Source organism: Myotis daubentonii, chromosome X (assembly GCF_963259705.1).
Source record: "Myotis daubentonii chromosome X, mMyoDau2.1, whole genome shotgun sequence".
Taxonomy (NCBI): Eukaryota; Metazoa; Chordata; class Mammalia; order Chiroptera; family Vespertilionidae; genus Myotis; species Myotis daubentonii.
Window position 1 is genome coordinate 133981938 of NC_081861.1, and position 26086 is coordinate 134008023.

Sequence of the window (26086 nt, forward strand, 5' to 3'; positions counted from 1 at the left end):
AGAATGCTTCACTATTGTCCCCACTTTTCATGTATGCAGAGAAATTGACCGATGTGTGGAAACTAGACTTTCATGCACTACTCCATATCCACCAAGGAAGAAGGGTTTGAATAGTTGTTAGATATCCATACAGCAAATAAATGAGAGGGGTCTACTGTAATGTAAGTATGTCCAGACATATTAAGAGAAAAAGGGCAAGTCACAAAACAATGGGTACACTTTTGATTTAAAAAAAAAAAAAAAAGCAAGCCCAGCTGGCATGGCTCAGTGGTGGAGCATCAACCATGAACCAGGAGGTCACGGTTCGATTCCTGGTCAGGGCACATGCCCAGGTTGCAGGGTCGATCCCCAGTGTGGGGTGTGCAGGAGGCAGCTGATCAATGATTCTCTCCATCATTGATGTTTCTCTCACACTTCCTCTCTGAAATCAATAAAATTATATTAAAAAGAAAAGCAAGTCCCCTCAAGAAAAAAAAAATTGTTTTTTTGGATGGAGGATTAGTTTTTTTCCCGGGGGCGGGGGGGGGAGGTGATTGCAAATAATAAAAACTAGAGCTCTCTCCAACCCGAGAATATGAAGAGATTTAACTTCCCCAAATTAAAAATGTCATAACATTTTCCTTACAGCCAAATTGTTATGTTAGGAAATAAGATTTTCAAAAGCTTAGCTTACTGTAATGATACTCTTTTTCAGTGGTTTCCAATGAGTGGAGCCAGGGAAAGAAATTTATCTATTTTGTTTCTCAAAATGTACCCCTGCCCCAAGCATGTCCTTTGATAACCCACTGCTCTATAGCCAGGGTGCCGTCTTCACTGACTAGGAGTTGGTTTGCCTCTGGAGAATGGAATCAGCATGAAGGTGCAACATATGAACTTTACCCACAAAAGATCACAATTTGTTTTATCAGTAAGTCTGGTCATTGCAGCAAGATGAGAAATCTTCGAGAGCAAATCACTATACAATGTTCAGTGAAGGAGAAGGCACTAAATAAATACACGACCAAATAAAGATGTCTTCTCTTACCCTCACACAAAGTTCAATCCTTCACATTTCCTCTAAGACTAATGATAAAGTTGGCTTCTGGGGTTGAGGGGGTAGCGAACGTGTGGCACACAGATGAGCGATTACTGGGGAGATCAAGAGATCAATTCCATTATGTAGGATGAAAATGTGAACACTTCAATAATTTTAAAGAGTATGTAGAAATAATCAAATCACTACAGCACAGATGCACTCAATTTTAATCTTTAATATCTAACATTATTGCTGTAGGAAATTTCCCTCTGAACCAGGAATAGATGCTAATTACATAAAAATATACATATATAAAAAGTCGTTCTCCATTTTCCCAGGAAAAGAACAATTTCTAGAATATTCAAGTGTTTTGTTTTAATCACAAAGTCAAAGTCTTGGTCATCTCGTTTATTAGCTCTGTAACTTACATATTTAAATTAAACATTAGACAACCGTTACAACTTATAAATGTAAGATGCCATTGAGTAAATAAGATCCTTCTGTGAGTGAATGTATCCCTTCTCCCACCCACGTATGGAGCAGCAATATGGTTAGTTTAATTTTATGAGTATATGATCTATTGCTGCAGATGCTAATTCTCCTCTCCCCATGTTTATTCGTATGTGTGTGAGAGTTGGTTAAACCTCATCAGGATCAACAGCAAGAGGAGGTGGGCTTGGGCTTCCGGTGCAGACTGACGGTGTCTGTCTGAATCAAGTGATCCGACCTATCCTCAGTGGCAAGCACTCTTCGCACCGCTTCCTCAAAGGCCGCTGCCACGTTCGTGGCATCTTTTGCACTGGTTTCGAAGTAAGGGTAGTCGCCGTTGTCCCGGCACCAGGCTTCGGCTTCTTCTGCAGACACCTGCCGTTCGTTTATGTCAATCTTGTTGCCCAAAATGACAAAAGGAAAGGTTTCGGGCTCTTTTACATCTGCGTAATATATGAATTCTTTCTTCCAGTTACTCAAGTTCTGGAAGCTTTGAGAATCATCGACACTAAAAGTGAGCAGGCAACAGTCAGAACCTCTGTAAAAGGGCGTCCTCAGGCTTCGGAATCTCTCCTGACCGGCTGTGTCCCAAATCTGCATGGTCACAAAGTGTCCATCTACCTCCAGCTCTTTATTTAAAAATTCCACACCTATTGTATGGAAGAGCTGGGTGTCAAACTTATTAGTCACATATCTGTTCATTAGAGAACTCTTTCCAACTCCACCATCTCCAAGGAGAATTACTTTGAAAAGTGAGGATTTTCCTGCCATTATTAATCTCAAGATCTCTGACTTCAGAACCCTGTAAAATAAAAAGGTACCATTACATTCCTTTAGACCTGTACACTGCTCCACACGATTCTAGAAATATCAGCATTTAAGGGGAATAAACACAGAGGCCCAATTCCTTTCTGCACAGAGAATACCTAACAGCAAGAGCTGTCATTTATGGAGCACTCAACCATGGGCCAGGCCTACCCTCCCATTACTCCCTGCGGCAGCTGGCAAGGGCCCAGTCTTGCCCTTCCTTGGGTCTCAGCTGGCTGAAGCTGGCACTCCAAGCCAAGTCTGACCCCAAACACCTTTCTCTCAACCGTTTCTCTCTACTCACAATAAGCCCAGCCACCATTTGCTAGAGATGTAATAGGAGACTGGAGTAGGCAAGTCTGGGTGACAACCTCAAAGAGCCCTTGGTGACACCGTGACAGACACTGTTGACCCACGGCTTTGCTCTCCTGCCAGGGGTTTTCTCCATGACCCCCGCTTCTTCCAGTGCTGTCACCATAGGAGCTGGTAACCAGGAAACCAGACACAGAAGCTGAGTGATTTGGCCATGAACAAAAATAAGCCAACCACTGAGTAAATGAACTCTATTCTCTTCATTGGGAACACTACGTTGAGTCTGCCAAAATTAACGTCAGCAGCAACAGATTTTAAACATAATGTAATCTAGCACATTCTACCCACAGACTCATTCTGCCCACAAGTAGCGCGAGCCAGTGCTGCTACTTGTGTGTTTCAAGGGGGAATGAAGTAACCCTTAAATAAAAACAAGGTGCTATGTGTACCCGCTTAGGGGAAACCCTGGGGCAGGATTAAAAACCTTCCTACACTACAGGTGGGATTTCAGATGCTCATTTATAGATGGCTGCTTCTAAGTGCTGTTCCTATTTAAGCTTCTGTTTTAATTCTTTATTATGGAAAATTTCAAACATACACAAAATTTCTAAATGAGAATAATAATAATGATACCCCATGGGCCCTAAACCTAACTTCACCAATTACCAACTGATGGCAAATCCTATTTCCTCCGTAACTCCCCATTCTCCCTTCTCCCCAATTTATTTTGAATCACACTATATCACTTAATCTGTGAGTTTCTTATTAAGTGGCTGTTAGTATATTAAAATTTGTAAAATAAGACAACCTTTAGAGTGGCACTAAGAGAACCTTCCACAATGGTGGAGATGTCCTCCATCTGTGGCGTCCCATATGGCAGCCAGTCGCCACAGTTAGGCTACTGAGCACTTGGCATATTGTTGGGGGGAGTGAGGAACTGAATTTTAAATTGGATTTAATTTGAGCTAATTTGAATAGCCATATTTAGAGAGCCAACAGCTATACTGGACAGCACAGCTCTAGAATAAAAATGGAAATGTAACGTGAGAGGAGATATTGGGAATCCCTCAATGGGAAGATAATTAAAACATGAACAATAATTTTGAAATTACTAGGATGAATTTGCAAAATCACTGCAGTAAATGTTATCTGGCTAACTCCTACTTATATGCAAATATGACCCAGGGTAATGTAACTGAACACTTCCTATAACGTGCAAGAATTCTGTATTTCCAGCTATATACTCTTCTGGTAAAAGCTGTAGCAACTTGTCCCTAACTCCAACTGGCTCTTTTAAATTACTCCTATAGTAATTACTGCTATAATTAATACAATTTAAATTGGCCAACAAAAGTCTGAGGCAATCAAGGTACAGACTGCTTGGAGACTTTTTTTTATTTTTTATTGATTTCAGAGAGGAAGGGAGAGGGAGAGATAGAAACATCAATGATGAGAGTGACTCATTGATCAGCTGCCTCCTGCACGCCCCACACTTGGGATCGAGGCTGCAACTCGGGTATGTGCCCCAACCAGGAATTGAACTGTGACCTCCTGGTTCACAGGTCAACATTCAACCACTGAGCCACACCAGTCGGGCCCTCTTGGAGACTTTTGACTGCCAATGGATCACTCTGCCCAACGCCCAGACTAAATTAATGTTAAAGAGGAAGTTCAAACATTCTCAAGCCTCTTAATTTCCTGGCAGATGTAGATGTGCTAAATCGGTTCCTTTGTTTAAATCTTTGCAGTCTTGCTTAAACAACTTCAACTTCCAGAAACAGGAGAAACAAAACCGAAAAAGCACACCAAATATTCTGACTTAGGGCAAGTATCTGCTGAATACCCCTCCTTAACATTCTCCAGCGGTTCTCCACAGATTCAAGTCTGAGTCCAACTTCTAAGGCAAGACAGTTGGCCCCGCTCCCCATTCTCGGCTTCAGTGCTTCAGAAAAGCAATCAGATGGAACTGAAATTCAATTCCACTTGCCCAGCCCACTCTCCCTCGCCTTCGCCTTGGCACACACTGTTCCTTCTGATGGTGCTCCCACCCCGCTTCACCTACCACGCTGCTAACTAACCACTGGGCCCTCAGAACCACTTGGCATGGTCAACAACACTGAATACTTCCCCCAGCAGCTCCCGTCCCCAGGTTGTTCCTTTCACACAATGTTTAAGATATGTGAACACCGAAGTTCCCTGTTGTGTTAGGAGGGTGGAACGGATGGGCGTAATTGTAGTCTATCATTTACCCCAGTATTTTACTAGGTCTCTAACTGCCTTACCAGACACAAAGTTTTATTGTACAGCACTGATGGTTAGAATCTCTACATCAAATTATAACCCAGATTATGCATCCTAACAACCTCTCTCAGATGACTGGTTGTATACATCTACCAAATTAAGTCTTAGAAGTTCCTTGGAATTTGTCGTTTATAATTTTATCAGGACACGTTGACAGTTCATTTCTTTTTTCGTAATAATGTGAGATTGCCTAGTTTGTGCCGTTATTCTGATGAAACAAATGTGGGGAATGTTAGGCCCACACACCAGGCAATAGGGCACAATGTTTACATTTCCCATCCGTAATTTGGGGCCTCCCAGATATCCAATTTGGGAGTATGCTGGCATTTGCTAAAGCAACTAATACACACACATCTCTCTGATTCTAACTGTAGCGTTGTATATAAACATACATGGTGATACAGGTAATTGTATAAAGCATCTCATTTCCCAATGACATCTAACAAAACGTAGCTTCATGGAATCTATACATTAACAGAACCATAATCAGCTTACAGATATTAAAAATGTTTCCTTTTCCTTTTCTAAAAACAGTAAAATCCTTTGAAACTTCTTCAGTTCAAGCTGAATAAATACAGTATCCTGCCATGTTATTTTCAGAACTTACCTTAAAATGTAACGTCAAGTCTTTCATAATCCACAGTTTGGAATGATTGCCCAAAGGCAATAATCTTCATCAAAGTTAAAATAAAATTTTAGCAATTCAGCTAAATTCTATAAGGAAGTCTGCATAAGAAAAGCATACTATCTAGGTCATAAATCTCACCTTAGTTGTTCAGTTCAAGCATCATCATTATCTGCAAAGAAAAAATTAGAAAGCTCAGCTTAGCAATGTACAGTTTTCCATAATTTTAAGATTAAACACAAGAATTAAAATGTGAAAGAAATAGCTAACTTCTAGTAGCCACTAAATTCTTAAATTGAAAAGGAAAATCACACCTGATAGCTGCCCATGACCTTTCTCAGCCTAAAAAAAGTCCTAGAATCAAATACTACACGTTAATCATTGTAGAAGTCTTTCACCTGCCAACCCTGCTTCTCTAAGCTTCACACTCGGCTATAAAATTGTGTTAAATTGAAATAAATGTAAAAATATATCATTCATTCTTCAAGTTGCTCAAATTTTGCATAGCTTAGAATAATCATATTCCAGAGAATAAAATAAAATTAATATAAACAAAGAAAAAAGGGCCACGTGAGGAAGGAACACCAATGGGACACAGGAAAAGTCAGTTTAAGGCAGCAAAGAGTTGTGAATTTTCTTTCTGGGCAGCCAGGGCCAAGGTGAAAACTTGGAAGGAGAATTGGTTCCTGGTGTCAAAGGCCAACGAAGACCAACTGGAAAGCTACCTGACATCCTGAAGCTCACCAGACAATTGTGACAACAATACCTACCTCTCAGACTCTTGGGAAAATTCACTTAGACGTGGACAACAGGGGGGAAGCGATTCACCACTGCACCAGGCTCCTCATAGGAATGCAGGCAGTTTCTGTGGAATGAATATAAGAAGTCTTTACTGGCAGTATCACAGAAAGGCTTCTGGTATGGCCATTTCTTCAGTGGAATTTCAGGAAGAGTTATGGGCAGAAAAGTGAGAGAACTATACAGGCAGACAATAGGAAGCCAAAGGATCCTAGCCCTGAAGATCAAATTCAACGTGAAGGTTTCCCAGTGACGAATGCGGAGCTGTGCTAAAGTACTAGCCATTCTCTAACCAATGGTTTCAAGCCCTCTGTCCTCCTTAAAAGCGAAGGGCATTTTTGTGGGACTTACATATAATAGTCCTTAATTTATAAATTCAATCGATGAAAAAAGTGACTCTTCAAAATCTTGACATTTCGGAGTTAAGGATACAATAGTATAATACAGGCATACCTCAGAGATATTGGGGGTTCAGATCCAGACCACAGCAATAAAGCAAATACCACAACAGATCAAGCCACATGAATTCTTTTGTTTTCCCAGTGCATATAAGCGATGATTACACTATACTATATAGCCTATTACGTATGCAATAGCATTATGTCTAAAAAAAAAAATGTACAGCCCTAGCTGGTTTGTCTCAGTGGATAGAGCATCAGCCTGAGGACTAAAGGGTCCCAGGTTCGATTCCAGTCAAGGGCACATGCCCAGGTTGCGGGCTTGATCCCTCATAGGGGGCCTGCAGGAGGCAGCTGATCAATGATTCCCTCTCATCACTGATGTTTCCATCTCTCTCCCTCTCCCTCTCTGAAATCAACAAAAAAATATTTTTAAAAAATAAAATAAAAAAACAACATACATACCTTAAGTTAAAAATACTTTATTAACTATTTTGTGAGCCTTCCATGAGTCATAATCTTTTTGCTAATGGTTGCCACAAACCTTCAATTTACAAAAAAACTGCAATATCTTCAAAGTGCAATAAAGTGGGGTATGACTGTACAGAGTAATAGCAACAACAATGCCAACACTGTTAGCCCTTATTCTGCTTCATGGCATTCACTCCTCACAAGTCTCTATCCCCAGACCGCAATGAGGACACTGACTCAGAGAGCTTACATACCTTGGTCAAGGTCACACGGCCAGTAAAAGGTAGAAATGAGGCAAGAATGTGGCAGGCTGCTCTAGACCCCAGCACTTAACCCATGAGGCTCAGCTGCCTTGCATTGATGTCTGAGGGTTTTCCTGTTGCTGTGGTGGGTATAATGCAAAATAGCAGTTGCAATGGTAAGAGTCTTTCAACTGCTCACTTTATTTCAAGATCTGCTCAAAACCGTTAACTTGACAGAACTAGCAGTAGTCAAGCCATTGCCTTCTTATATAATAAAAGGCTAATATGCAAATTGTCCCCTCTACCAAGAGTTCAACCAGGAGATGGGGCCAGCCAGCCAACTGCCTGCGGCCCCTCCCCCCAGCCAGTCCCACCTCCGATAGCCCCCCCCCATCGGGGCAGACCGGCTGAACCCCACCCATGCACAAATTTGTGCACCGGGCCTCTAGTATAGTATAAAGCACATCTGAATGTGCTGGAGTTTTATTAGTTTCAGTAGCTTAAACATGTTTTACATGAAATGTCAAGCCAATGTTTGCAGAACTCTAAAGGACCACCCCAGAAGCCTAGCATTTGGTGAAGTGGGTGGGAAAGCAGTTTTTCAACAAGCACTTAGTGAGTGCCTACTGTGTGCCTGATGCTGAGGATGTGACACCCAACTCATGGAGCTGGAGGTTGGGGAAGATGACAATCCACACCAATCCAACTGTGGAAAGTCCTACAAATGAGAATCTGGACTTGGTGTAGAATACAACTATTTGCACTCGACCAAAAACCAAGGAACCACTCAAACAGTGCAGCATCTGCCCTGGTGAGAGATGCGATGTGTAAACCTTCGGCTGCCTCAGGCAGACCCAGGCCCCTTGTGTGAGCATCTCAGGAGTAGCTTGGAGCTGTGTGTGATTCCAGCCATCAGGGGGACGTCAATTTCATATACCGCGACTCTATAACACAGCCAGCTACCTCACCTGCCACTCCATTAAAGAAAAAGTGGCAACTCCCAGCGCGAGAGGAAAACTGGCTGTGTCAACAGTGTCAGTGACAGACTAGACACTGGTGTCCAGTGTGGGCTGTTCCAAAGCCATGTCTCAGTGTTTATTTCAGCTGCACGCTGCTCTGAGAACACAGCCTCACCAAGGTCAGCCTCCACTACAGGTGGACTTGACCCAGGGCAAGTGGGTTTAACCACAAGCTAAGCTCAGCAGGAGAAAACTGAGAAGAGAGGAGGGAGCCAGGAATCAGGGAGAGGGACCAGCCCAGGCCAAGGCCCTGCCAATGTAGACTGGCATGTACTGGGCGAGTCCAAGGTAGGCCTGAGCACCTGGAGTCTGGAGAGAGGAGAGTTCTATGCAGATGGGACTGGGGGGAGAGGCCTGGAGCAGGCAGGGCCTTAGATGCCAAGGAAGGATTTCTGGAAATGACCTAAATGCCTAACTGGAGACATAGAACTGTAGAAGTATACTGCTGAGTGATAAACCCAAATACTAGGCACATGGTGATTACACTATGAAAAAGCTTACAGATTTATATTAAAGTCTGCAAGAAAACCTAGAATATTCAATACTGAGTTCAATCCTGAAAGTTGTGATTTGGCTGCAAAGTCATACTTTTTTTAAATATCAAAAGTATATAAAAATGAATCAAAAGCTTCATTTTCACTTACAGTCTAGCTTGACTGAATGCTGCAATTAAGTAAAATGGAAATCATCTTTTATATTTTCCTTAAATACTGCTATCCACCATGCCTCAAGGACATTTGCTTCCTAAATTTTTCTGTAATTCTAAGATTGAAAATAACTCAATATGACACCAAAATTACAAGCAACAAAACAAAAAATAAACTAAACTTCATCAAAATTAAAACTTTTGTGCTTAAAAGTACACTATCAAGAAAGTGAAAAGACAACAAACAGAATGGGAAGAAATATTTGGAAAACAAATATCTGATAAGGGACTTGTACCCAGAATATATAAAGAACTCTTACAAGTCATCAATAATAAAAAAAAAAATAGCCCAACTTAAAAATAAGGGAAAATGGTCCACATCAATAGCCAGTAGAGAAATGCAAATGAAAACTTCACACCCACTAGGACAGCTAGAATAAAAAAGACCATAACAAGTGTTGGAAGAGGCTGTGGAGAAACTGTAACCCTCATACACTGCTGATGGGAATGTAAACTGGTGCAATGATAATAAATAACAGCCTGGCTCAGTGGATAGAGCGCCAGCCTGCAGACCAAAGGGTCCCGGGTTTGATTACGGTTAAGGACACGTACCTTAGTTGCAGGCTCCTCCCTGGCCTGGGCCCTGGTCCAGGCTCATGCAGGAGGCAACCAGTCAATGTGTTTCTCTCACATAGATGTTTCTCTGTCTTTCCCTCTCTCTTCCACTCTCCCTAAAAATTAATGGAAAAATATCCTCGGGTGAGAATTAACAAAAACAAACAAACAAAAAAAGTTAAACACAGTTACCATATGACGCAGCAATTCCTCTCTTAAGCATATACCTAAGAGAAATTAAGACATGCATCCACATAAATACTTGTACGTGTACATTTATAGCAGCATTATTCATAATAGCCATAAAGCAGAAACAACCCAAATGTTCATCAACTGATGAATGGATAAACCCCAAATACATTATGCTAAGTGAAAGAAGCCAGACACAAAAGGCTACATATTATATGATTCCACTGATATGAAATGTTCAGAACAGGCAAATCTATAGATAGAAAATAGATCTGTGGTTTCAGGGAATGAGGGGAGAGATAAATGAAGAGTGACTGCTAATGACTACAGGTATCTTTTGTGGGAGCGTGAAGATATTCTGGAATTAGAGAGTGGTGATACTTGCTCAATTTTGTGATTATACTAAAAACCATTGTACTGTACATATTAGAAGGATGAATTTTATGGTGAATTATATAAAGAATATAGATAGAGATATACACACACAGCCTAAGGTCTTATTAGCAACAAGACCCTAAAATGAGATTTACAGAGCCGCAAATAATCTCCTTGTCCCTGCAGCAGTGTCTTTTTTTTAAAATATATTTTATTGATTTTTCACAGAGAGGAAGGGAGAGGGAGAGAGAGTTAGAAACACAGATGAGAGAGAAACATCCATCAGCTGCCTCCTGCACGCCCCCCACTGGGGATGTGCCCGCAACCAAGTTACATGCCCCTGACCGGAATCGAACCCGGGACCCTTGAGTCCACAGGCCGACGCTCTATCCACTGAGCCAAACCGGTCAGGGCAGCAGTGTCCTTTTAAATAAACCAGTTCTAAGCACAATCGATACTATTTTAGGATTACAATACCATGTGCTGGCACCAACACACCTATACGGCACACACTAATCTCAATGGGAAGCAGATACCTCAAAACTAAAGATAAAAAGACAGCACTGTATGTCAACCCTTTCCTTTTTATAATACTATTTTTCCAACTCTTCCACTGTGTACTTTTATCTTGCACTATCAATTGCTTATGGATAGTTCATCAGTAGTAGCCTTTTCTCTGGCCTTCTCCAACCCCTTGCTGGTTTCCAAAACCATATACCACAACAGACCAAGAGGGATTCAGACCCAGGCATGGAGAATATAAATCTCTTAACAGGAATGTTTAATTAAAGGTGGACATTTTTATTGGTCATGGATCTAATTGTCTCCAAACTAAACCCACTTATGTCTTTATGATTTTTATTATACAAAATTTTGAACATGGCATTCAAAGAGCTATCCAACCTCGCTTACAAGCCTGCCCCAAGTATAACCCTACAAGTCACCACCCCCAACCCTATCACGGGTATTTACTGTCCAGCCTTTGCTAAGGCCCTTATCTTGGCCTGGGAGCCCCCTCCCTATACCTGGACAGCTATGAATATCCCAGTCATGCAAAGGCCTAGTTCAGAGCCTTCATCCAAGCCTTCTATGCCTCCCCTGCCTAATCTTTCTCTTCCCTCTAATCCTTTCCACCCCTATCGCAGCTCTCACTCACTTATGCTCTAAACCAGGGGTCCTCAAACTTTTTAAACGGGGCCAGTTCACTGTCCCTCAGACCGTTGGAGGGCCAGACTATAGTTTTAAAAAAACTATGAACAAATTCCTATGCACACTGCACATATCTTATTTTGAAGAAACAAAACGGGAACAAATACAATATTTGTATTTGCATGTGGCCCGCGGGCCGTAGTTTGAGGACCCCTGCTCTAATCAGTCTGTTGTGTCTGAGTCTGTCTAACTCCCTAGGAGGGACACACAACACCGAATGCCACCATTCATTTGCCCTTCTTTTGTTCTGCAACATCATATACAAAACTTTACATATGGTGAGGTACCAAAGTGTTAAAACTGAGACCAAACTAAATTACTTCCTCCTTTATTCTTGTTATTATTCTATCCTTATTTTCTTTTGTTTTGTTTTATTAATCCTCACCAGAGGATTTTTTCCATCGATTTTGAGAGAGTGTGTGTAAGGGAGGAGAGAGACAGAGAGAGAAACATCACTGTGAGAGACATTATCGATTGGTTGCCTCCCACACAAGCCCCAACCAGGGCCAGAGCCTGCAACCGAGGTATGCGCCCTTGACCGGAATTGAACCCAGAACCCTGCAGTCCGCTGGCTGACGCTCTATCCACTGACCCAAACTGGCTAGGGCTATTCTTATTTTTCTATTTGTACTTTCTGTACTTACAGTTCTTTGTTTCTCTAATCAGTCAGTTCCTCCCCCATTTTACTTTTGAGGTCTATTAAAATGCATGGGAAAGGACAAAAAAATTGATTCTTACTTGCAAGTCTAATGAGAAAACCACTTTAAAATTAGTATTGCTGGCTGCAAAAAGTACAAGGTTGCAAAAAAGCAGCATTCCTCTAACAAGCAGCCAAAGGGAGAGTAGGCTGGGTTTGTACACTGCTGTCCTCAAAATTTCAGAGTTTGAAACGCATACTCTGTGACCCCTTGACTAGTTCTCACGTCCAAACACTTAAGTTGAATTTATCACTCTTGGTTTAAATTTAGAAACTTTTTTTCCCAAAAAACACATACCTTTTCATTCATCCTAAATATCCTAGTTAGAGGCATACCATGTATTTCATTTCAAAGCTTGAGAAATTGAGGAGGCTCAAAGAAACTAACCAAGGAAATAAAGGCATGGATAATCTCTAAATTATTTCCATTTTTACTGGAGCTGTATTTATTTCCTTATAGTATCTTAATATAGGTGTGTGTCAGCCATTCCACTCTTTTGTTTCTGGTCTTCCAGGTTGCCTTGCTGAAATATATAAGCAAGAAGCAAGTCAACGAAGTAATTAAGTCAATCTCTACTGCAAGATGTCGGCCAGGAAAAAAAAAAAAAAGGAAGAATTAGGCAAAATACCATAGGAATAGACCAATTTGGAGGCACAACTTGCCAGATGAACTAACTGATCCTAGTCTATCACTGAGTATTACCTCACAGAGACAGCTAGAGAGGAAAAATACTGAAGTCAAACCACACTTCACATTAGAGCAGCTCAACCTGTCTAAAGAATTCATTTCAATCAATCTCTTTTCTGAAGATGAGTCATCTAATTAAACTTTTAGGAAATACCTACAGTTTTGCTTAAAACAAGGCAGGGCTGTAGGTACACTAATCATTAACAATTGTGGAGAGAGTGGGAAAGGAGAAGAGGAAAGAAGAGATTTGGTTAAGGAAGTAAATCTTCTTAAACCATCCTGAAACTGTAGAGCAGCAATATCTGACAGAACTTTGTCTGCAATGATGGGAACATTCTATATCTGCGCTGTCCGATACGGCAGTTACTAACCGTACATGGCTACTGAGCACTTGAAATGTGGCTGATCCAACTGAGGAACGGAATTTTTTTTAATGTTTTTATTGATTTCAGAGAGGAAGGGGGAGAGAGAGAGAAACATCAATGATGAGAGAGAATCATCAAATGGCTGCCTCCTGCATGCCCCCCACTGGGGATGGAACCCAAAATCCAGGCATTTGCCCTGACCAGGAATCAAACCGTGACCTCCTGGTTCATGGGTCGATGCTCAACCACTGACTCACAGCAGCCGGGCTTGGATTTTTAATTTTATTTCATTTCGGTTAGTTTACATTTAAATTGCTAGGTGAGTTCTGCATTCAACAGTGTGCATATAGTGTGTGCTTACCTGGGAGTCCATGAAGGAGCTGCAGGGGGGAAATGCACCTAGAATCACATGTGAAATAAGGATGAGTGCAGGGATGGAAGCATGTGAGCTGGAGCTTTTCTCTGGAAAGAGTCAAAAAAGGTTTCATCAGATTCTTTTTTAAAATATATTTTTATTGATTTCAGAAGGGAGAGGGAGAGAAACATCAATGATGAGAGTGAGTCACTGATTGGCTGCTCCTGCATGCCCCCTACTATAGTTCGAGCCCACAACCAGGGCATGTGCCCTTGACTGGAATTGAACCCGAGACCCTTCAATCCACAGGCCAACGCTCTATCCACTGAGCCAAACCAGCTAGGGCTCATCAGATTCTTAAAGGAATCTGGACCTCACGAAATGATCGATACGTGTCTGCATCATTCATATATCATGTGTGACCCATTTGTGTAGCTCATGACACTCTCACTTTCGTCTTTACTTGGCATCACTATTTCCTATTCTTCTCTCCCTCACTCATGAGATGTTATTAATATTATGACCATGAACTGTGATGGTTCAGTGAACAGACTTACGGGAAACTGCTAATCCTGGAAGTGAAGATAATGTTTGTTGTGCTTAATGAGACCTTAAGAGAAACAAGCATAAATGTATCTACCTGTATTAAGACACTTACAGGAAAAGGCACTTACAGTGCTTGACAATAAGGAAAAGAGTGGAGAAGTTCAAGGTTTCATTTGGGGAGACAGAATTAAAATGCAAAGAAACAGATACAGATCAAAAGACAGAGATGCAGTACTGGGAATTAGACTGGCTGTTTCAGGAAGAATGCATTATAAAAGAAATGAATTTGAATATGCATGTTAGAACAATACATTAGAGCAGCTAAACACAAATTAAGCATGATCTGCAATGATCTGCTGTAGCTTAAGGAAATGTTGGTTGCGAGTCCTCTCAAATTAGATAAGAAACAGATGTCTTTAATTTGAAGCAGAAAAGTGTCAGGGCTGGAGGTCTTCCAAATCTACTCAGGGAAGAGTTCGTCTACAAACACTGCCCACGAGGGATGAAGCCACAGCAAAGTGGAACTTCTTGGCTGTTAGAGAAATTAAGTAAGGGAAGTGGAAATTTCCCAAGCAGATATATTTCAAGAGGACAGCTTTATGTCTGGCACATAGGACTCTGCTAGATTAAAGGCCCCCAGTCTGCAGTGAAGTTGTCACCAGGTCAAAATGAGAAGGCGTGGCTCAGAGGTTGAGCATTGACCTATGAACCAGGAGGTCACCATTCCATTCCCAATTGGCACATGCCCAGGTTGTAGGCCCAATTCCTGGTGCAGGGGGTGCAGGAGGCAGCCGATCAGTGATTCTCTCTCATCATTGATGTTTCTATCTCTCTTTCCCTCTCCCTTCCTCTCTGAAATCAATAAAAATATATTTTTTAAAAAAGACAATGAGAAGAATGTAAGAGTGCTGCAGGTAGCTTTCCAGAAAGTTCACTTCATCCTACTTCTCCATCCATGAGGCCTGTTTGTCCCCACCAAGGTAATGCAGATGACTTTGCTTACAAAAACCTTTCCACGCCTAACCTTACTGTGCCATTACTACCCATTTCACGACTATGCCTGATCACCCTGCACTCTGCTCACTACACACAGGCTCCCAGCTTCATCCCCCAACTCCTATATATGCAGAAGTCCCCAGACAACTCTCAGTGGCCAGTCCAAAGGCTTTTCCTTAGTCCTTAGATAAACGGCCTATGGCAGTGATGGCGAACCTTTTGAGCTCGGCATATCAGCATTTTGCAAAACCCTAACTTAACTCTGGTGCCGTGTCACATATAGAAATTTTTTGATATTTGCAACCATAGTAAACAAAGACTTATATTTTGGATATTTATTTTATATATTTAAATGCCATTTAACAAAGAAAAATCAACCAAAAAAATGAGTTCGCGTGTCAGAGGTGACATAGGTCCGCCATCACTGGCCTACGGCATATGCACTTCTAAAGCGAATAAAGAGAAAAGTGCTTCTCTTAGAGCTTCACAGTGTATGCTTTTAGAAACGACCCTCATGGCTAACCAGTGTCCCCACCTGAGGCCCACCTAGTAGTGAATTCTCTCGGATGTAGCCATGTGTCATGACATAAAATCTTGAAAGGGTACTCAGGCATTTTTTGTTTGTTTGTTTTTTACAAAGCAAACTATGATTTTTATTGTGAAATTATCATAGATGGAAAATTAAATCGAATATTTATTCTGTCCATTTCATTTTACAATAATCTTGCCTTTTTTGTACCATGTATTTCAATTTGCCTGTTTAGTGAAAATGAAGAAATCTATTGTTTTGGCTTGTTTTAATTTAACTTTTACTAGTATCATTGAATTTAAGACCCCACCATAAAATTCATTGCCAACAACCACATCCTAAGCCCCTAAATAAGCATTTTTTAAACAAATACGGCAATGGAGGCTCAATTGGGAAAGAACCTTGCAAAGTAGCACACCTCTAGCTGGAGACGGAAGACCTTCCAGTCTTAGCCAGGACTCAGACACAGCCTAGCAATGACCTTGAAAATGCTTCCGACTTAATGGTCCATAAAACTACCCCTGACAACAGTTTCCACCTTCCCTGGCTTTCACCACCCCCTTAGCTTTCAGCAACCTAAGTGGCTCCCTTTTCTAACAAGCTCTTAACATTAGTATATGGCAAGGTTGAAGCTGTTACCTCTTCCCAAACCGTATCTTCCTGGGATATAAAACCCAGTGATTTCGAAACTAAAGTCCACCTCCACCCTCCCACCCCGTCGGGGCCAGACAAGAATTCCAACCCCTTTTATAATATACTAGAGGCCCAATGCACGAAAATTCATGCAAGAGTAGGTCTTCCTTCCCCCAGCTGCCAGCATCGGCTTCCCTCTGGCACCCGGGACCCAGGCTTCTCTCCTTCGGCCGCTCTCCAGCACTCGGGACCCGGGCTGGCTTCCTTCCGGCTCTGGCTTTGTCAGGAAGGACGTCTGGAATGACATCCGGAAGACATCTGGTCTGATTAGCATATTACCCTTTTATTATTATAGATTCATCTGGTACCCTGCTAGCAGTTCAAATTCAACATAACTAAAACCAAACTAATTATTTCCCCCATTTTCAAAAATCTCTCTTACCCCCTTCATTCACCAACACAAGAAACATGTCCACTTCCCTACCTATTGCTATTGTCATGTTTTCTCAAATAACAAATGCTATGACTGGAATAACATTAGCCGCCACTGCTTACCAAATACAGTGAAACCTCACTCTCCAATGTCCCCCATCTCGAACATTTCGGTTCTCTACCAAGTTTTTCACGGGAAAAAAAAGTACCTGGGTTGTGGACCCGACAACTCTTTCATGCTGACGAAACAAAGGCCACAAACAAAGGAGAGAATACCCCAGTATGAGTCAGTTTACAGTTAAACCTCACCTTGTTAACATCTCAGGAAATCGAGCTGTGACTATTTTTGTGTGTGTGTGTGTGTGTGTGTGTGTGTGTGTCTGTGTGTCTTTTGTTTTGTTGCTTTTGTTGGCAAAATGGATGATTCGCACAATTTTAAAACATAAAGAGGCCATCAAGAGTGCTAATGTCGCATTATTCACTGTGACCAAGACATGGAAGCAACCAAAGTGACCTTTAATAGAGGACTGGATAAAGACAATGTCGTACATATACATATTGGAATACTACTCAGCCATAAGGAAGGATGAAATACTGCCATTTGCAACAACATGGATGGACCTTGAGAACATTATGCTAAGTGAAAGAAGTCAGTCAGAAACAGCTAAGAACCGTATGATTTCACTTGTATGTGGGACATAAAACTGAACACAAACAGCAGTGTGGTGGTTGCCAGAGGGAAGGGGGTGGGGAAACAAGAGGGTCCCAATATAAGGTGACAGAGAAGATTTAACTATGGGTGGTGGGCACATGGTGCAACATACAGATCTTGTAACATAGAAGCCTACACCTGAAACGTATATGTTCATGTTTGCCAGTGTCACTCCAATAAATTTAATAAATAATTTTAAAGAGTGCTAATGTTGCTAAGGGTGTAAAAGAAACAATGATCACAGGCGACTGAAGAGGTAGAAAAACTTGTTGATTTAGATAAATGAAAAGCAGTTGGCTGGGGACAGCATTTTGGAGGTAGCAATATGGGGAAAAGCAAAGAAAGTGAGTTGGTTAAGGCTAGTAGGGGTGGTTCAGTAAGTTTAAGAAAAGAATGTGTGATTATAGATTAAACAGTACATTAGACATGTACCGTATATAAGAAAGGTTAAAACAGGGAGTTATTTGGGGATCTGGAACGAATTTATTCCGTTTGCATTATTTCTAATTGGGAAAAAAATGATTTGGTTTTCAAACAAATTGCTTCTTTTTTTTTCTTTTTTTCTTTTTAACAAATTGCTTCTTGAATAGCCTTCCGGAACAAATTTAGTTCGAGAATTGAGGTTGCACTGTATCTGGTAGGCATATCACACCTTCAAATCACCTGCAAGTTGGTGTTTTATAGTTCAATAAATGCAAGTTCACAAAGATTAAACAGCTTCCCCCAGTCTAACCAAACAGGGCAGGTCAAGTATGTGTTACTTTCACTCCCACCAAATGGCAAAAAGGACTACAAATGTACAAACCCTAAAAGGACAACAAGAGGGAACTACAGATGAGCGACAGCAACAAAATTGAGAAGATGGAAAACAAATGGTCCACCAGTGGCAAACTAAAGAGAGCCCAGCCAGCGTGGCTCAGTGACTGAGCGTCGACCTATGAACCAGGAGGTCATGGGTCGACTCCCAATCAGGACACATGTCCGGGTTGCGGGCTCGATCCCAGTGTGGGGCGTGCAGGAGGCAGTTGATCATGATTCTCTCTCATCATTGATGTTTCTACCTCTCTGTCCCTCTCTCTTCCTCTCTGAAATCAATAAGAATATATTAAAAGAGAGAGAGAGAGAGAGAGAGAGAGAGAGAGAGAGAGAGAGAGAGAGAGAGAGAGATGAGCCCTGGCTGGTTTGGCTCAATGGACAGAGTGTTGGCCTGAGGACTGAGGGGTCCTGGGTTCAATCCCAGTCAGGGGCACATGCCCGGGTTGTGGGCTCGATCCCCAGTGGGGAATGTACAGGAGGCAGCTGATCAATGATTCTCTCTCATCATTGATGTTTCTCTCTCCCTCTCTGAAACCAATAAAAATCTATTAAAAGAGAGAGAGAGAGAGAGAGAGAGAGAGAGAGAGAGAGAGAGAGAGATGAGGAAACCTAACACACTTGTTGACACTTATTCAGGCAGGTGGGCAGAAGCGCAAGGGATTCTCTGAGAGGCAGGAGACGCTGTGATCACCCTCTGCACCCAGAGGCCCCTTTCTCCACCAGAAGATCTATTCCCTAAAGAAGTGTGAGCAGCCCTGGCTGGTTTGGCTCAGTGGACAGAGCATCAGCGTGCGGACTGAGGGGTCCCAGGTTGATTGATTCCGGTCAAGGGCACATGCCCAGGTTGTGGGCTTGGTCCCCGGTGTGGGGTGTGCAGGAGGCAGCTGATCAATGATTCTCTCTCATCACTGATGTTTCTATCTCTCTCCCTCTCCCTTCCCCTCTGAAATCAATAAAAATATATATTTTTTAAAAAGAAGTGTGAGCAGCAGAAAATGGGAATGGAACACTATGGACAATGAGGGAGAGGAGATCAAGGGACAGTTTGCATAGGAAACGAGCAGGGTGGGCTGCTTTAAATTTCTGAGGGAACCAGAAAGGAACTGGACACCTGCAGGACACCATGCAAACTGGCTCCCAAGGGAGTTCCCAGTTTCAGCATTACATCGTAGCACATTCCTTTCGATGATGTCATATCTTTGCAAATCTGGTTTGCCAGGGTTGGTGTGAGAAACTCAAGTACTGCTCACATATGAATGTGGAACAGGATAGGAGGGTGGCAGCTGTTTGCTCCAAAACAACTATTTATGAAATTTTATTTAAGAAGACTGGAACTCATTGGAGAATGCTCTGCATTTACTAACGTATGGATCTCAAGCAGTTCTTCTGTTCTGACTTGCAACTAAACCATGTATGTATTTTTACGCATATTCATCTAATCACTGCTCTGATTACACAAGCCTGAAGCTGCAAAGACCTTATAGCATACATACCCCAGTAGGTTCTACCTTTTTTGAGCCTGTTATTTCATTTAAGCATTCTTCTATTAGAGCTTTACATAGCAAGGTCTAGAAACAAATCTCTAAGGTTTTTTTCAGGCTTCTCTCACACTGATAACACAACCATGCTTATGAAAACTAACCTAAAAACTAACTTCGCCTCTGGACCCAAAAGCCGAATACAATGCATATGAATTTGGAACTTAAAGTGTTAGTTCAATTTACACTGAACAGTTCCATTTGCTAGTTTACACTGCTCTGCTACCCTTCACACCTGGATTATGACTATGGTCATGGGATGAATGAATCAAGTTGTGTCCTACTGTTCCTCCATCCCTTGTCAAACAATAACGTACATTTGTAAGGCAGCAGGCCTGGGACAAAAGTGAAGTCTGTGTCCAGACTCCTCACGATGAAATGAGCTGGGGTCAGTGAAGCCTCCACTGTTTGCTTCACTTACACATTTCTTCCAAAACATACAGCTGTCTCTCTCCATCCCATGCTGATCTGTTACCTTACTTACATTCATTCACAACTAATCATCCTCTCCACGTTCATGATACACAGTAGCATTCAAACCCTGGACCCATCACGGTCAGAAAGAAACAAAAGGTGATGGAATAATCCAGAATGTGGAAATACACAGAGCTCAACTTGACAACATGTACAATATCAAGATGCACTTTGGAAAATAGATTTCTCCTCCAGGTTATGGAGGAGGCCCAGGCAACCCCAGGCTCCCTGCTAAACACCTCCTGGGACTACCTCCAGCCTCGCCTCCCAGCGCAAGGCAGCCAGGCTTCCTCCTCCTACACACCTGAGTCTCCCGTGGCTCCTCCCTCAGGCATTCTGGCCTTTCGTTTGCATCACAGCTTTCCAAACTCCATGAGGCATTTTGTGAGCTCACCCCTCACCCGTCAAAATCCTTAATAGTCTCTGTTGATGACCTACTTAATCACAAGCCCTATTTTCTTGTCCTTGGTTTTGACTAACAAATTTATTACCTAGCTAGCTTTCAAGTGAGACACATTTCAAACACACACACACACACACACACAATTCCACTTGGCTTATTTCCTCCTGCTGATGTAACCAACAAATTGCCTGGGGAAGAACTACTTGGAAACCAATAATCCAATGTCTCTACGTAGTCATGTAATCTCATAAAAAGAAAGGTGGCCCACCAGTGTGGCTCAGTTGATTGAGCGTGGTCCCCTGCACCAGGAAGTCGCTGGTTCAATTCCCGGTCAGCACATGCCTGGGTTTCTGAGCCCAGGTTTCAGGCTCGCATCCCAATAGGGGGTGTGCAGAAGGCAGCCCGCTGATGTTTCTCTCTCACGTGGATGTTTCTCTCTCTCCCTCTCCCTTCCTCTCTCAAAATCAATAAAAACTTATTTTAAAAAAGAAAATAAAAGAAATGCGGTGACCTAATTTGGCCAGAGCAGCCAAGCCAACTACAGATCAAGCAAGACTCCTCAGAGGCCAATGGATGTTCTTCCTGCACCAATTCCCCTTCCCAGAATAAAACGCCTCCAGAAAGAAAAGAACACACATTCCTTTGTTGGATCCATGAGCTAGCAATCCACTTTAGGTGTATAATTTAGCATCCCCCACAGCAGACAACTCCTGATGAGAGGCAGAGAAATCTATTCATTAACAAAGAACACGCTGTCCTTGCGCATGAGTCAAAAAGCAAAGCTACGCACAAAAGATGCCATGTTGGCTGCATGAATAACCCCTTCACAGATTCCTCAAACAAGAGCCAGCCCTTTGGGATTCCTCAATCAATCACTCCCAGAGTTCACCTAAAAGTTACACCTGCCGCCAGAATGAAGCGGTACCTATATTGAAGGGCCTAGTCTTAGACAGGCATGATGAAAACGGGCTGGAAGATGCAAAAGAAAATGATGCAAAGGCCATTTAAAAAAATATTTTCATCATGTATTTCTTGATTTCCATGATAAAATGCATGCATGACTATTGTCTACTGAGGGGAAATTTTGTGCTCAACTATAATGGCTATTCAATTCGTTTCTTGTAAATATTCACATGTGGTCAACCTACAAAGCTACCAAAAGCGTATCTACGTTTCCTCATTTCACCTAAGTCTTCGAACAGTAAATACTATGATACAGGTACCTGTGTGTGGGTGTGCACCTATTGAGGTTTTTCTAAATCCTCACCAGAGGATACGTTTTCACTGATTTTTTTTTTAGAGAGAGAGAAACATCAATTGGTTGCCTCTGATACATGCCCCAACTGGGGATCAAAACTGCAACCTAGCTATGTGCCCTGACCAGGAATCGAACCAGCAACCTTTTTGGTTGTACAGGATGACTCTCCAACCAACTGAGCCACCCAGCTAGAGTGTGGGTTTTTAAAAATATATTTTTATTGATTTCAGAGAGAAAGGGAGAGGGAGAAGGAGAGAGACACATCAATGATGAGAGAGAATCATTGCCTGCAGGCCCCACACCGGGGATCTAGCCCACAACCTTGGCATGTGTCCTGACTAGGAATCAAAAGATGACCTCCTGGTTCATAGGTCAATGCTCAATCACTAAGCCATGCCCAGCTGGGCTGGGGGGGAGGGGGGAGGGTGTGTGTGTGTGTGTGTTTTTAATAACACCTGACCCCCGACCTTGAGCAGCCCACACAATAAATTTGGTTCCAGGACAAGTCAGAACTTGATCTTATGATTGTGATTAGGCTGCATGCTCCCCTTCCTATCAGCAGCACCTATCAGTGCATGACAGGTGACTCAGAAAATGCTTATTGACAACTGGAATAATACAGCAACCAAACTCCCTAAGTCTACTTCCATGGATCTGAATGGCTCTCCAGGTCCTTTTGCCACTTTTGCCTTAAAAATTGGATTCTGTTATCCGAAATTATTTGCTCACTCCTTCATCTTTCCAATGAATGTATATGCCTCTGAGTCAAGGGAAATCTCTTCCAAGTTCTCAAATTTCCCCACTGCTCTTTCTTAAAATGAGTTCTCCTAAATAGGAAAAGGCCGTTACATTTGAAAAACTACAGACGTGCTGAAACCTGAGCTCTGAGGTTACAGACTGCTGTAAAGCAGGCTTTCTCAGCCCCTGCATAGTGACATTTTGGGCCAGACAACTCCGATGCGGGGCCTGCCCTGTGCCCTGCCCTGTGCCCTGGAGAGTTGAGCAGCATTCCTGGCCTCTACCCGCCCCCCCCCCAAGATGCCAGCAGCACTCCTTCTCAAGAGTGAACCCAAGGGTGGGGCGGGAACTGGGAGGAGGGGAGTTATGGGGGGGGGAAAAGAGGAACAAATGTAATAATCTGAACAATAAAGATTTAATTTAAAAAAAATAAAAAAATTAAAAAAAAAGAGTGAACCCAAAATGCATGGAGACATCAAGGGCCCCAGTTGAGAACTATTACTCTAAACTCACACAGGCCTGCTTTGAATCCTGCCTCTGCCCTGTGTGATTGCGGAAAACAGACCTAACCCTCCAATGTCCCAGCAAATTCCTCGTCAGTGAAATGGAGCTAATAACACAGAAAGGCTGTGAAAATTCAATTAAATGATGTATGTACAGGATTTACACACAGAGAACAGCCAATGCCAGAGCGGCTGCCCAAGAAATGAGGGGAGGTTAAAATTTAACTTCTAAAACCAAAGGAACTTATCTTCAGGCCTCCAGAGTAGTGTATTCTGGATGGAAGAAGTGGCTGAAACGGGAAAAGAAAAAAGAAGTTGGAAAAGAGGGAGCAGCATTAAAGTATTTTCCTAATCTCCAAGAACCCGGCTTGGAATGAAAGCCAAAAAATGTTCTAGTCTACTTAGTTTCATTGGTCCACTTTAACCTCACAAATGCTAAACCAAAAATATCCCCACACCACAAAACTCTGGAAAATAAAAAATCACCAAGCCAGAAACATTCTAGCATAAGCAGGAGGAATTTACTAAAATTTCTACACAGAAATACTGCTAGCACCAGACTGCCACACCACTGTCTCCGATTTGTAAATATAAATAAGATACTGAGAGTTCCAGACAAGTAGTGATAACTTCAACAAAAGTTTCTAACCGAGAACCTAAGAACAGTCTTCTTAAAAGTCCCACACTGAGGAGTTATGGGTTTCCTTCACGTCTACAAGTTTAGCTCCAAGAACCGTTTTTTTGAGATTACAGGCAATTTAGAAATTTTCCATTACCACCGTGGCAGACTGAAGGACAGACAAGTTAAAAAATTTTTGTTTAATTTTCCAAAAGCCATCACATTCTATGGGTTTCATTAGGGTACTGAAAGCCTATAAAAAGCCTGGCCACGTGACAAATTGGAAACTAGCACCAACAACAACAACAAAAAAGTCATTCCTCAAAAGAACCTAGGTCACGGGATGTGTCATCACTTAGAAACGACAAAGCCAGTACCTCCACCGCGATGCGGGCAGCACTCCCCATTCTCATCTTGCCTCTTTACACACGAAGCTGGAAGCCAGTCAGGAACCCCATTCTGCAACCGCAGCCAGCCTGAATCAGATAACACCCCAAACCGCCTCCAGCCCCGGCCCTGGCTCCACGTTCCAAATGTCTCGCCTGGGGAGCGCGTCACAATCGCCAACATCAGATCGTGGCAGCGCTGGGCATTCTCCACGCGAGCCAGTCGGCGGCCCGTTCGGATTGGGTGGGCTGGGGGGAGGGGGTGCCCCCAGGGGTTGGGGGAAAGGCTGGGGTAAGCGTGTGTCCCCCGGGTTGTGTGCGGGCCTCCCTCCCGGGGGTGTGGGAATGGGAACCCGTCTTTCCTGCTGTGTCAGTCAGGAGGAGGCAGGGGCGACCAGCCGGGCCCCCACCCCGGGCGCCAGGGACCCGCGCCGGCCCGGAGCGGAGCGGAGCGCCCACCCCAGCGGCTGAAGACCCAGACGGCGCCGGCGGCCCGCGGGCTCACACCCCGACCGCACGCCCGGGCCCCGGCCCCGGCCCCCGCCCCCCGCCAGCCCCGGGGGAGTCCGCGCTCCGCTCACCTCGCCGCCACACCCAGGACGCCGGGGAGCTCCGACCCGGCCCGGCCACGGCACCGAGGAAAGCGAGACAGTCGGACGCGGCCGCCAAGGCGCTACCCGAGTCCGACTCCGGCTGCTCCCGCCCAGCGCCGAGGGAACAACATGGCGACAGGCGGGGGCGGGGCCGGGGGCGGGGCCGGGGCGGGGCTAGGCTGCGGGAATAGGGGCGGGGCCTGACAGCCCAGGCCTCGGAGCCGCGCTTCGCCCCGCCGCGCCCACTCCCGGACTGCCAGTCCCCCAGCTCAATCAAGGTTTTTCTTCTTGTGATCAGCTGCTCCTCTTGTCCTCCCGCTGTGTCCCGGCGGGACAGGGCACGACCTCGTCGGTCCCTCCAAAAAGATTACGTAATGTGGGAATAAACACATCCCCGTCACGCGAGGTGAATTCAACGAGAAAGCGAATGGGCCCAGAACAAATGGCTAGATGGAAAATGAAAACAGCTGCGCCCGGCCGGGTGGCCCAGTTGACTGGAGCGTTGGCGGCGCACCAAAAGGTTGCGGGTTCCATTCCTGGTCAGGGCACATGCCTAGATTGCGGTTTGATCCCCAGGAGGGGCCCGTTGGGGGTGCATTGGGGAGGCGACCGATGGATGTTTCAGCTCACATCTGGCTGTTTCATCTCACATTGATGTTTCTCTCTCTCCTTTCCTCTCTAAAAATCAATAAAAACATATCCTTAGCTGAGAATTTTTTAAAATTGTTTTTTAAGAAAACAGCTGTGCCCTAACTGGTTTGGCTCAATGGATAGAGCATTGGCCTGCGGACTGAAGGGTCCCAGGTTCCATTCTGATCAAGGGCAGGTACCTCCGTCGCAGGCTCTATCCGAGAGGGGCAACCAATCCATGTGTCTCTCTCACATTGATGTTTCTCTCTGTGTCTCTCCCCTTCCCTTCTACTCTCTAAACATCAATGGGAAAATATCCTCGGGTGAGGGTTAACAACAACAACAAACAGCTGTGATGTGGAATAACAGGAATTAGATTTAAATTTTGTCCTTATCTTGTTAAAAAACAAACAAAACTGCCTCTGTCATCTGCAAATATAAAGCAGTAGTGGGGAGCTCTCCTCAATTCCTCACTTTATAGATAGCATTGAACGCAGGTCTTAACGATGCACGCCCTGGAGACCAGAGGGGCTTTTGGTGACCTCTCAGTATATTTTGTTCAGTGGATTTCACGTGTTTCCCACATGAAACACCCAGCATGCTTTGCTTTGCTGGGTTATCATTAACCTCTGGCCTTTAGGGAGTCATTTGCAGGCAGTGAATC

The 26086-nt window shown here is 43.4% G+C and overlaps 1 protein-coding gene across 6 annotated transcripts; it reads right to left on the reverse strand.

The window, feature by feature from the left end:
- Positions 1-1230: 1230 nt before the first annotated feature.
- Positions 1231-24938, reverse strand: RAB9A (RAB9A, member RAS oncogene family). 6 transcript variants are annotated; one of them, XM_059679188.1, is made up of 5 exons: positions 24781-24938; positions 6320-6414; positions 5691-5721; positions 3432-3642; positions 1231-2306 (listed from the first exon to the last, which is right to left on the reverse strand). In XM_059679188.1, the coding sequence occupies exon 5, from the start codon at positions 2273-2275 to the stop codon at positions 1670-1672; it is 606 nt and encodes a 201-aa protein (XP_059535171.1). In that variant the 5' UTR covers positions 2276-2306; positions 3432-3642; positions 5691-5721; positions 6320-6414; positions 24781-24938; the 3' UTR covers positions 1231-1669. The 6 variants fall into 6 exon arrangements, with proteins under 6 accessions (XP_059535171.1, XP_059535168.1, XP_059535170.1 ...); XM_059679185.1 differs by lacking the exon at positions 3432-3642 and adding an exon at positions 13623-13723 and having other exon boundaries at positions 24781-24937; XM_059679187.1 differs by lacking the exon at positions 3432-3642 and adding an exon at positions 13623-13660 and having other exon boundaries at positions 24781-24924.
- Between the last annotated feature and the right edge of the window lie 1148 nt (positions 24939-26086).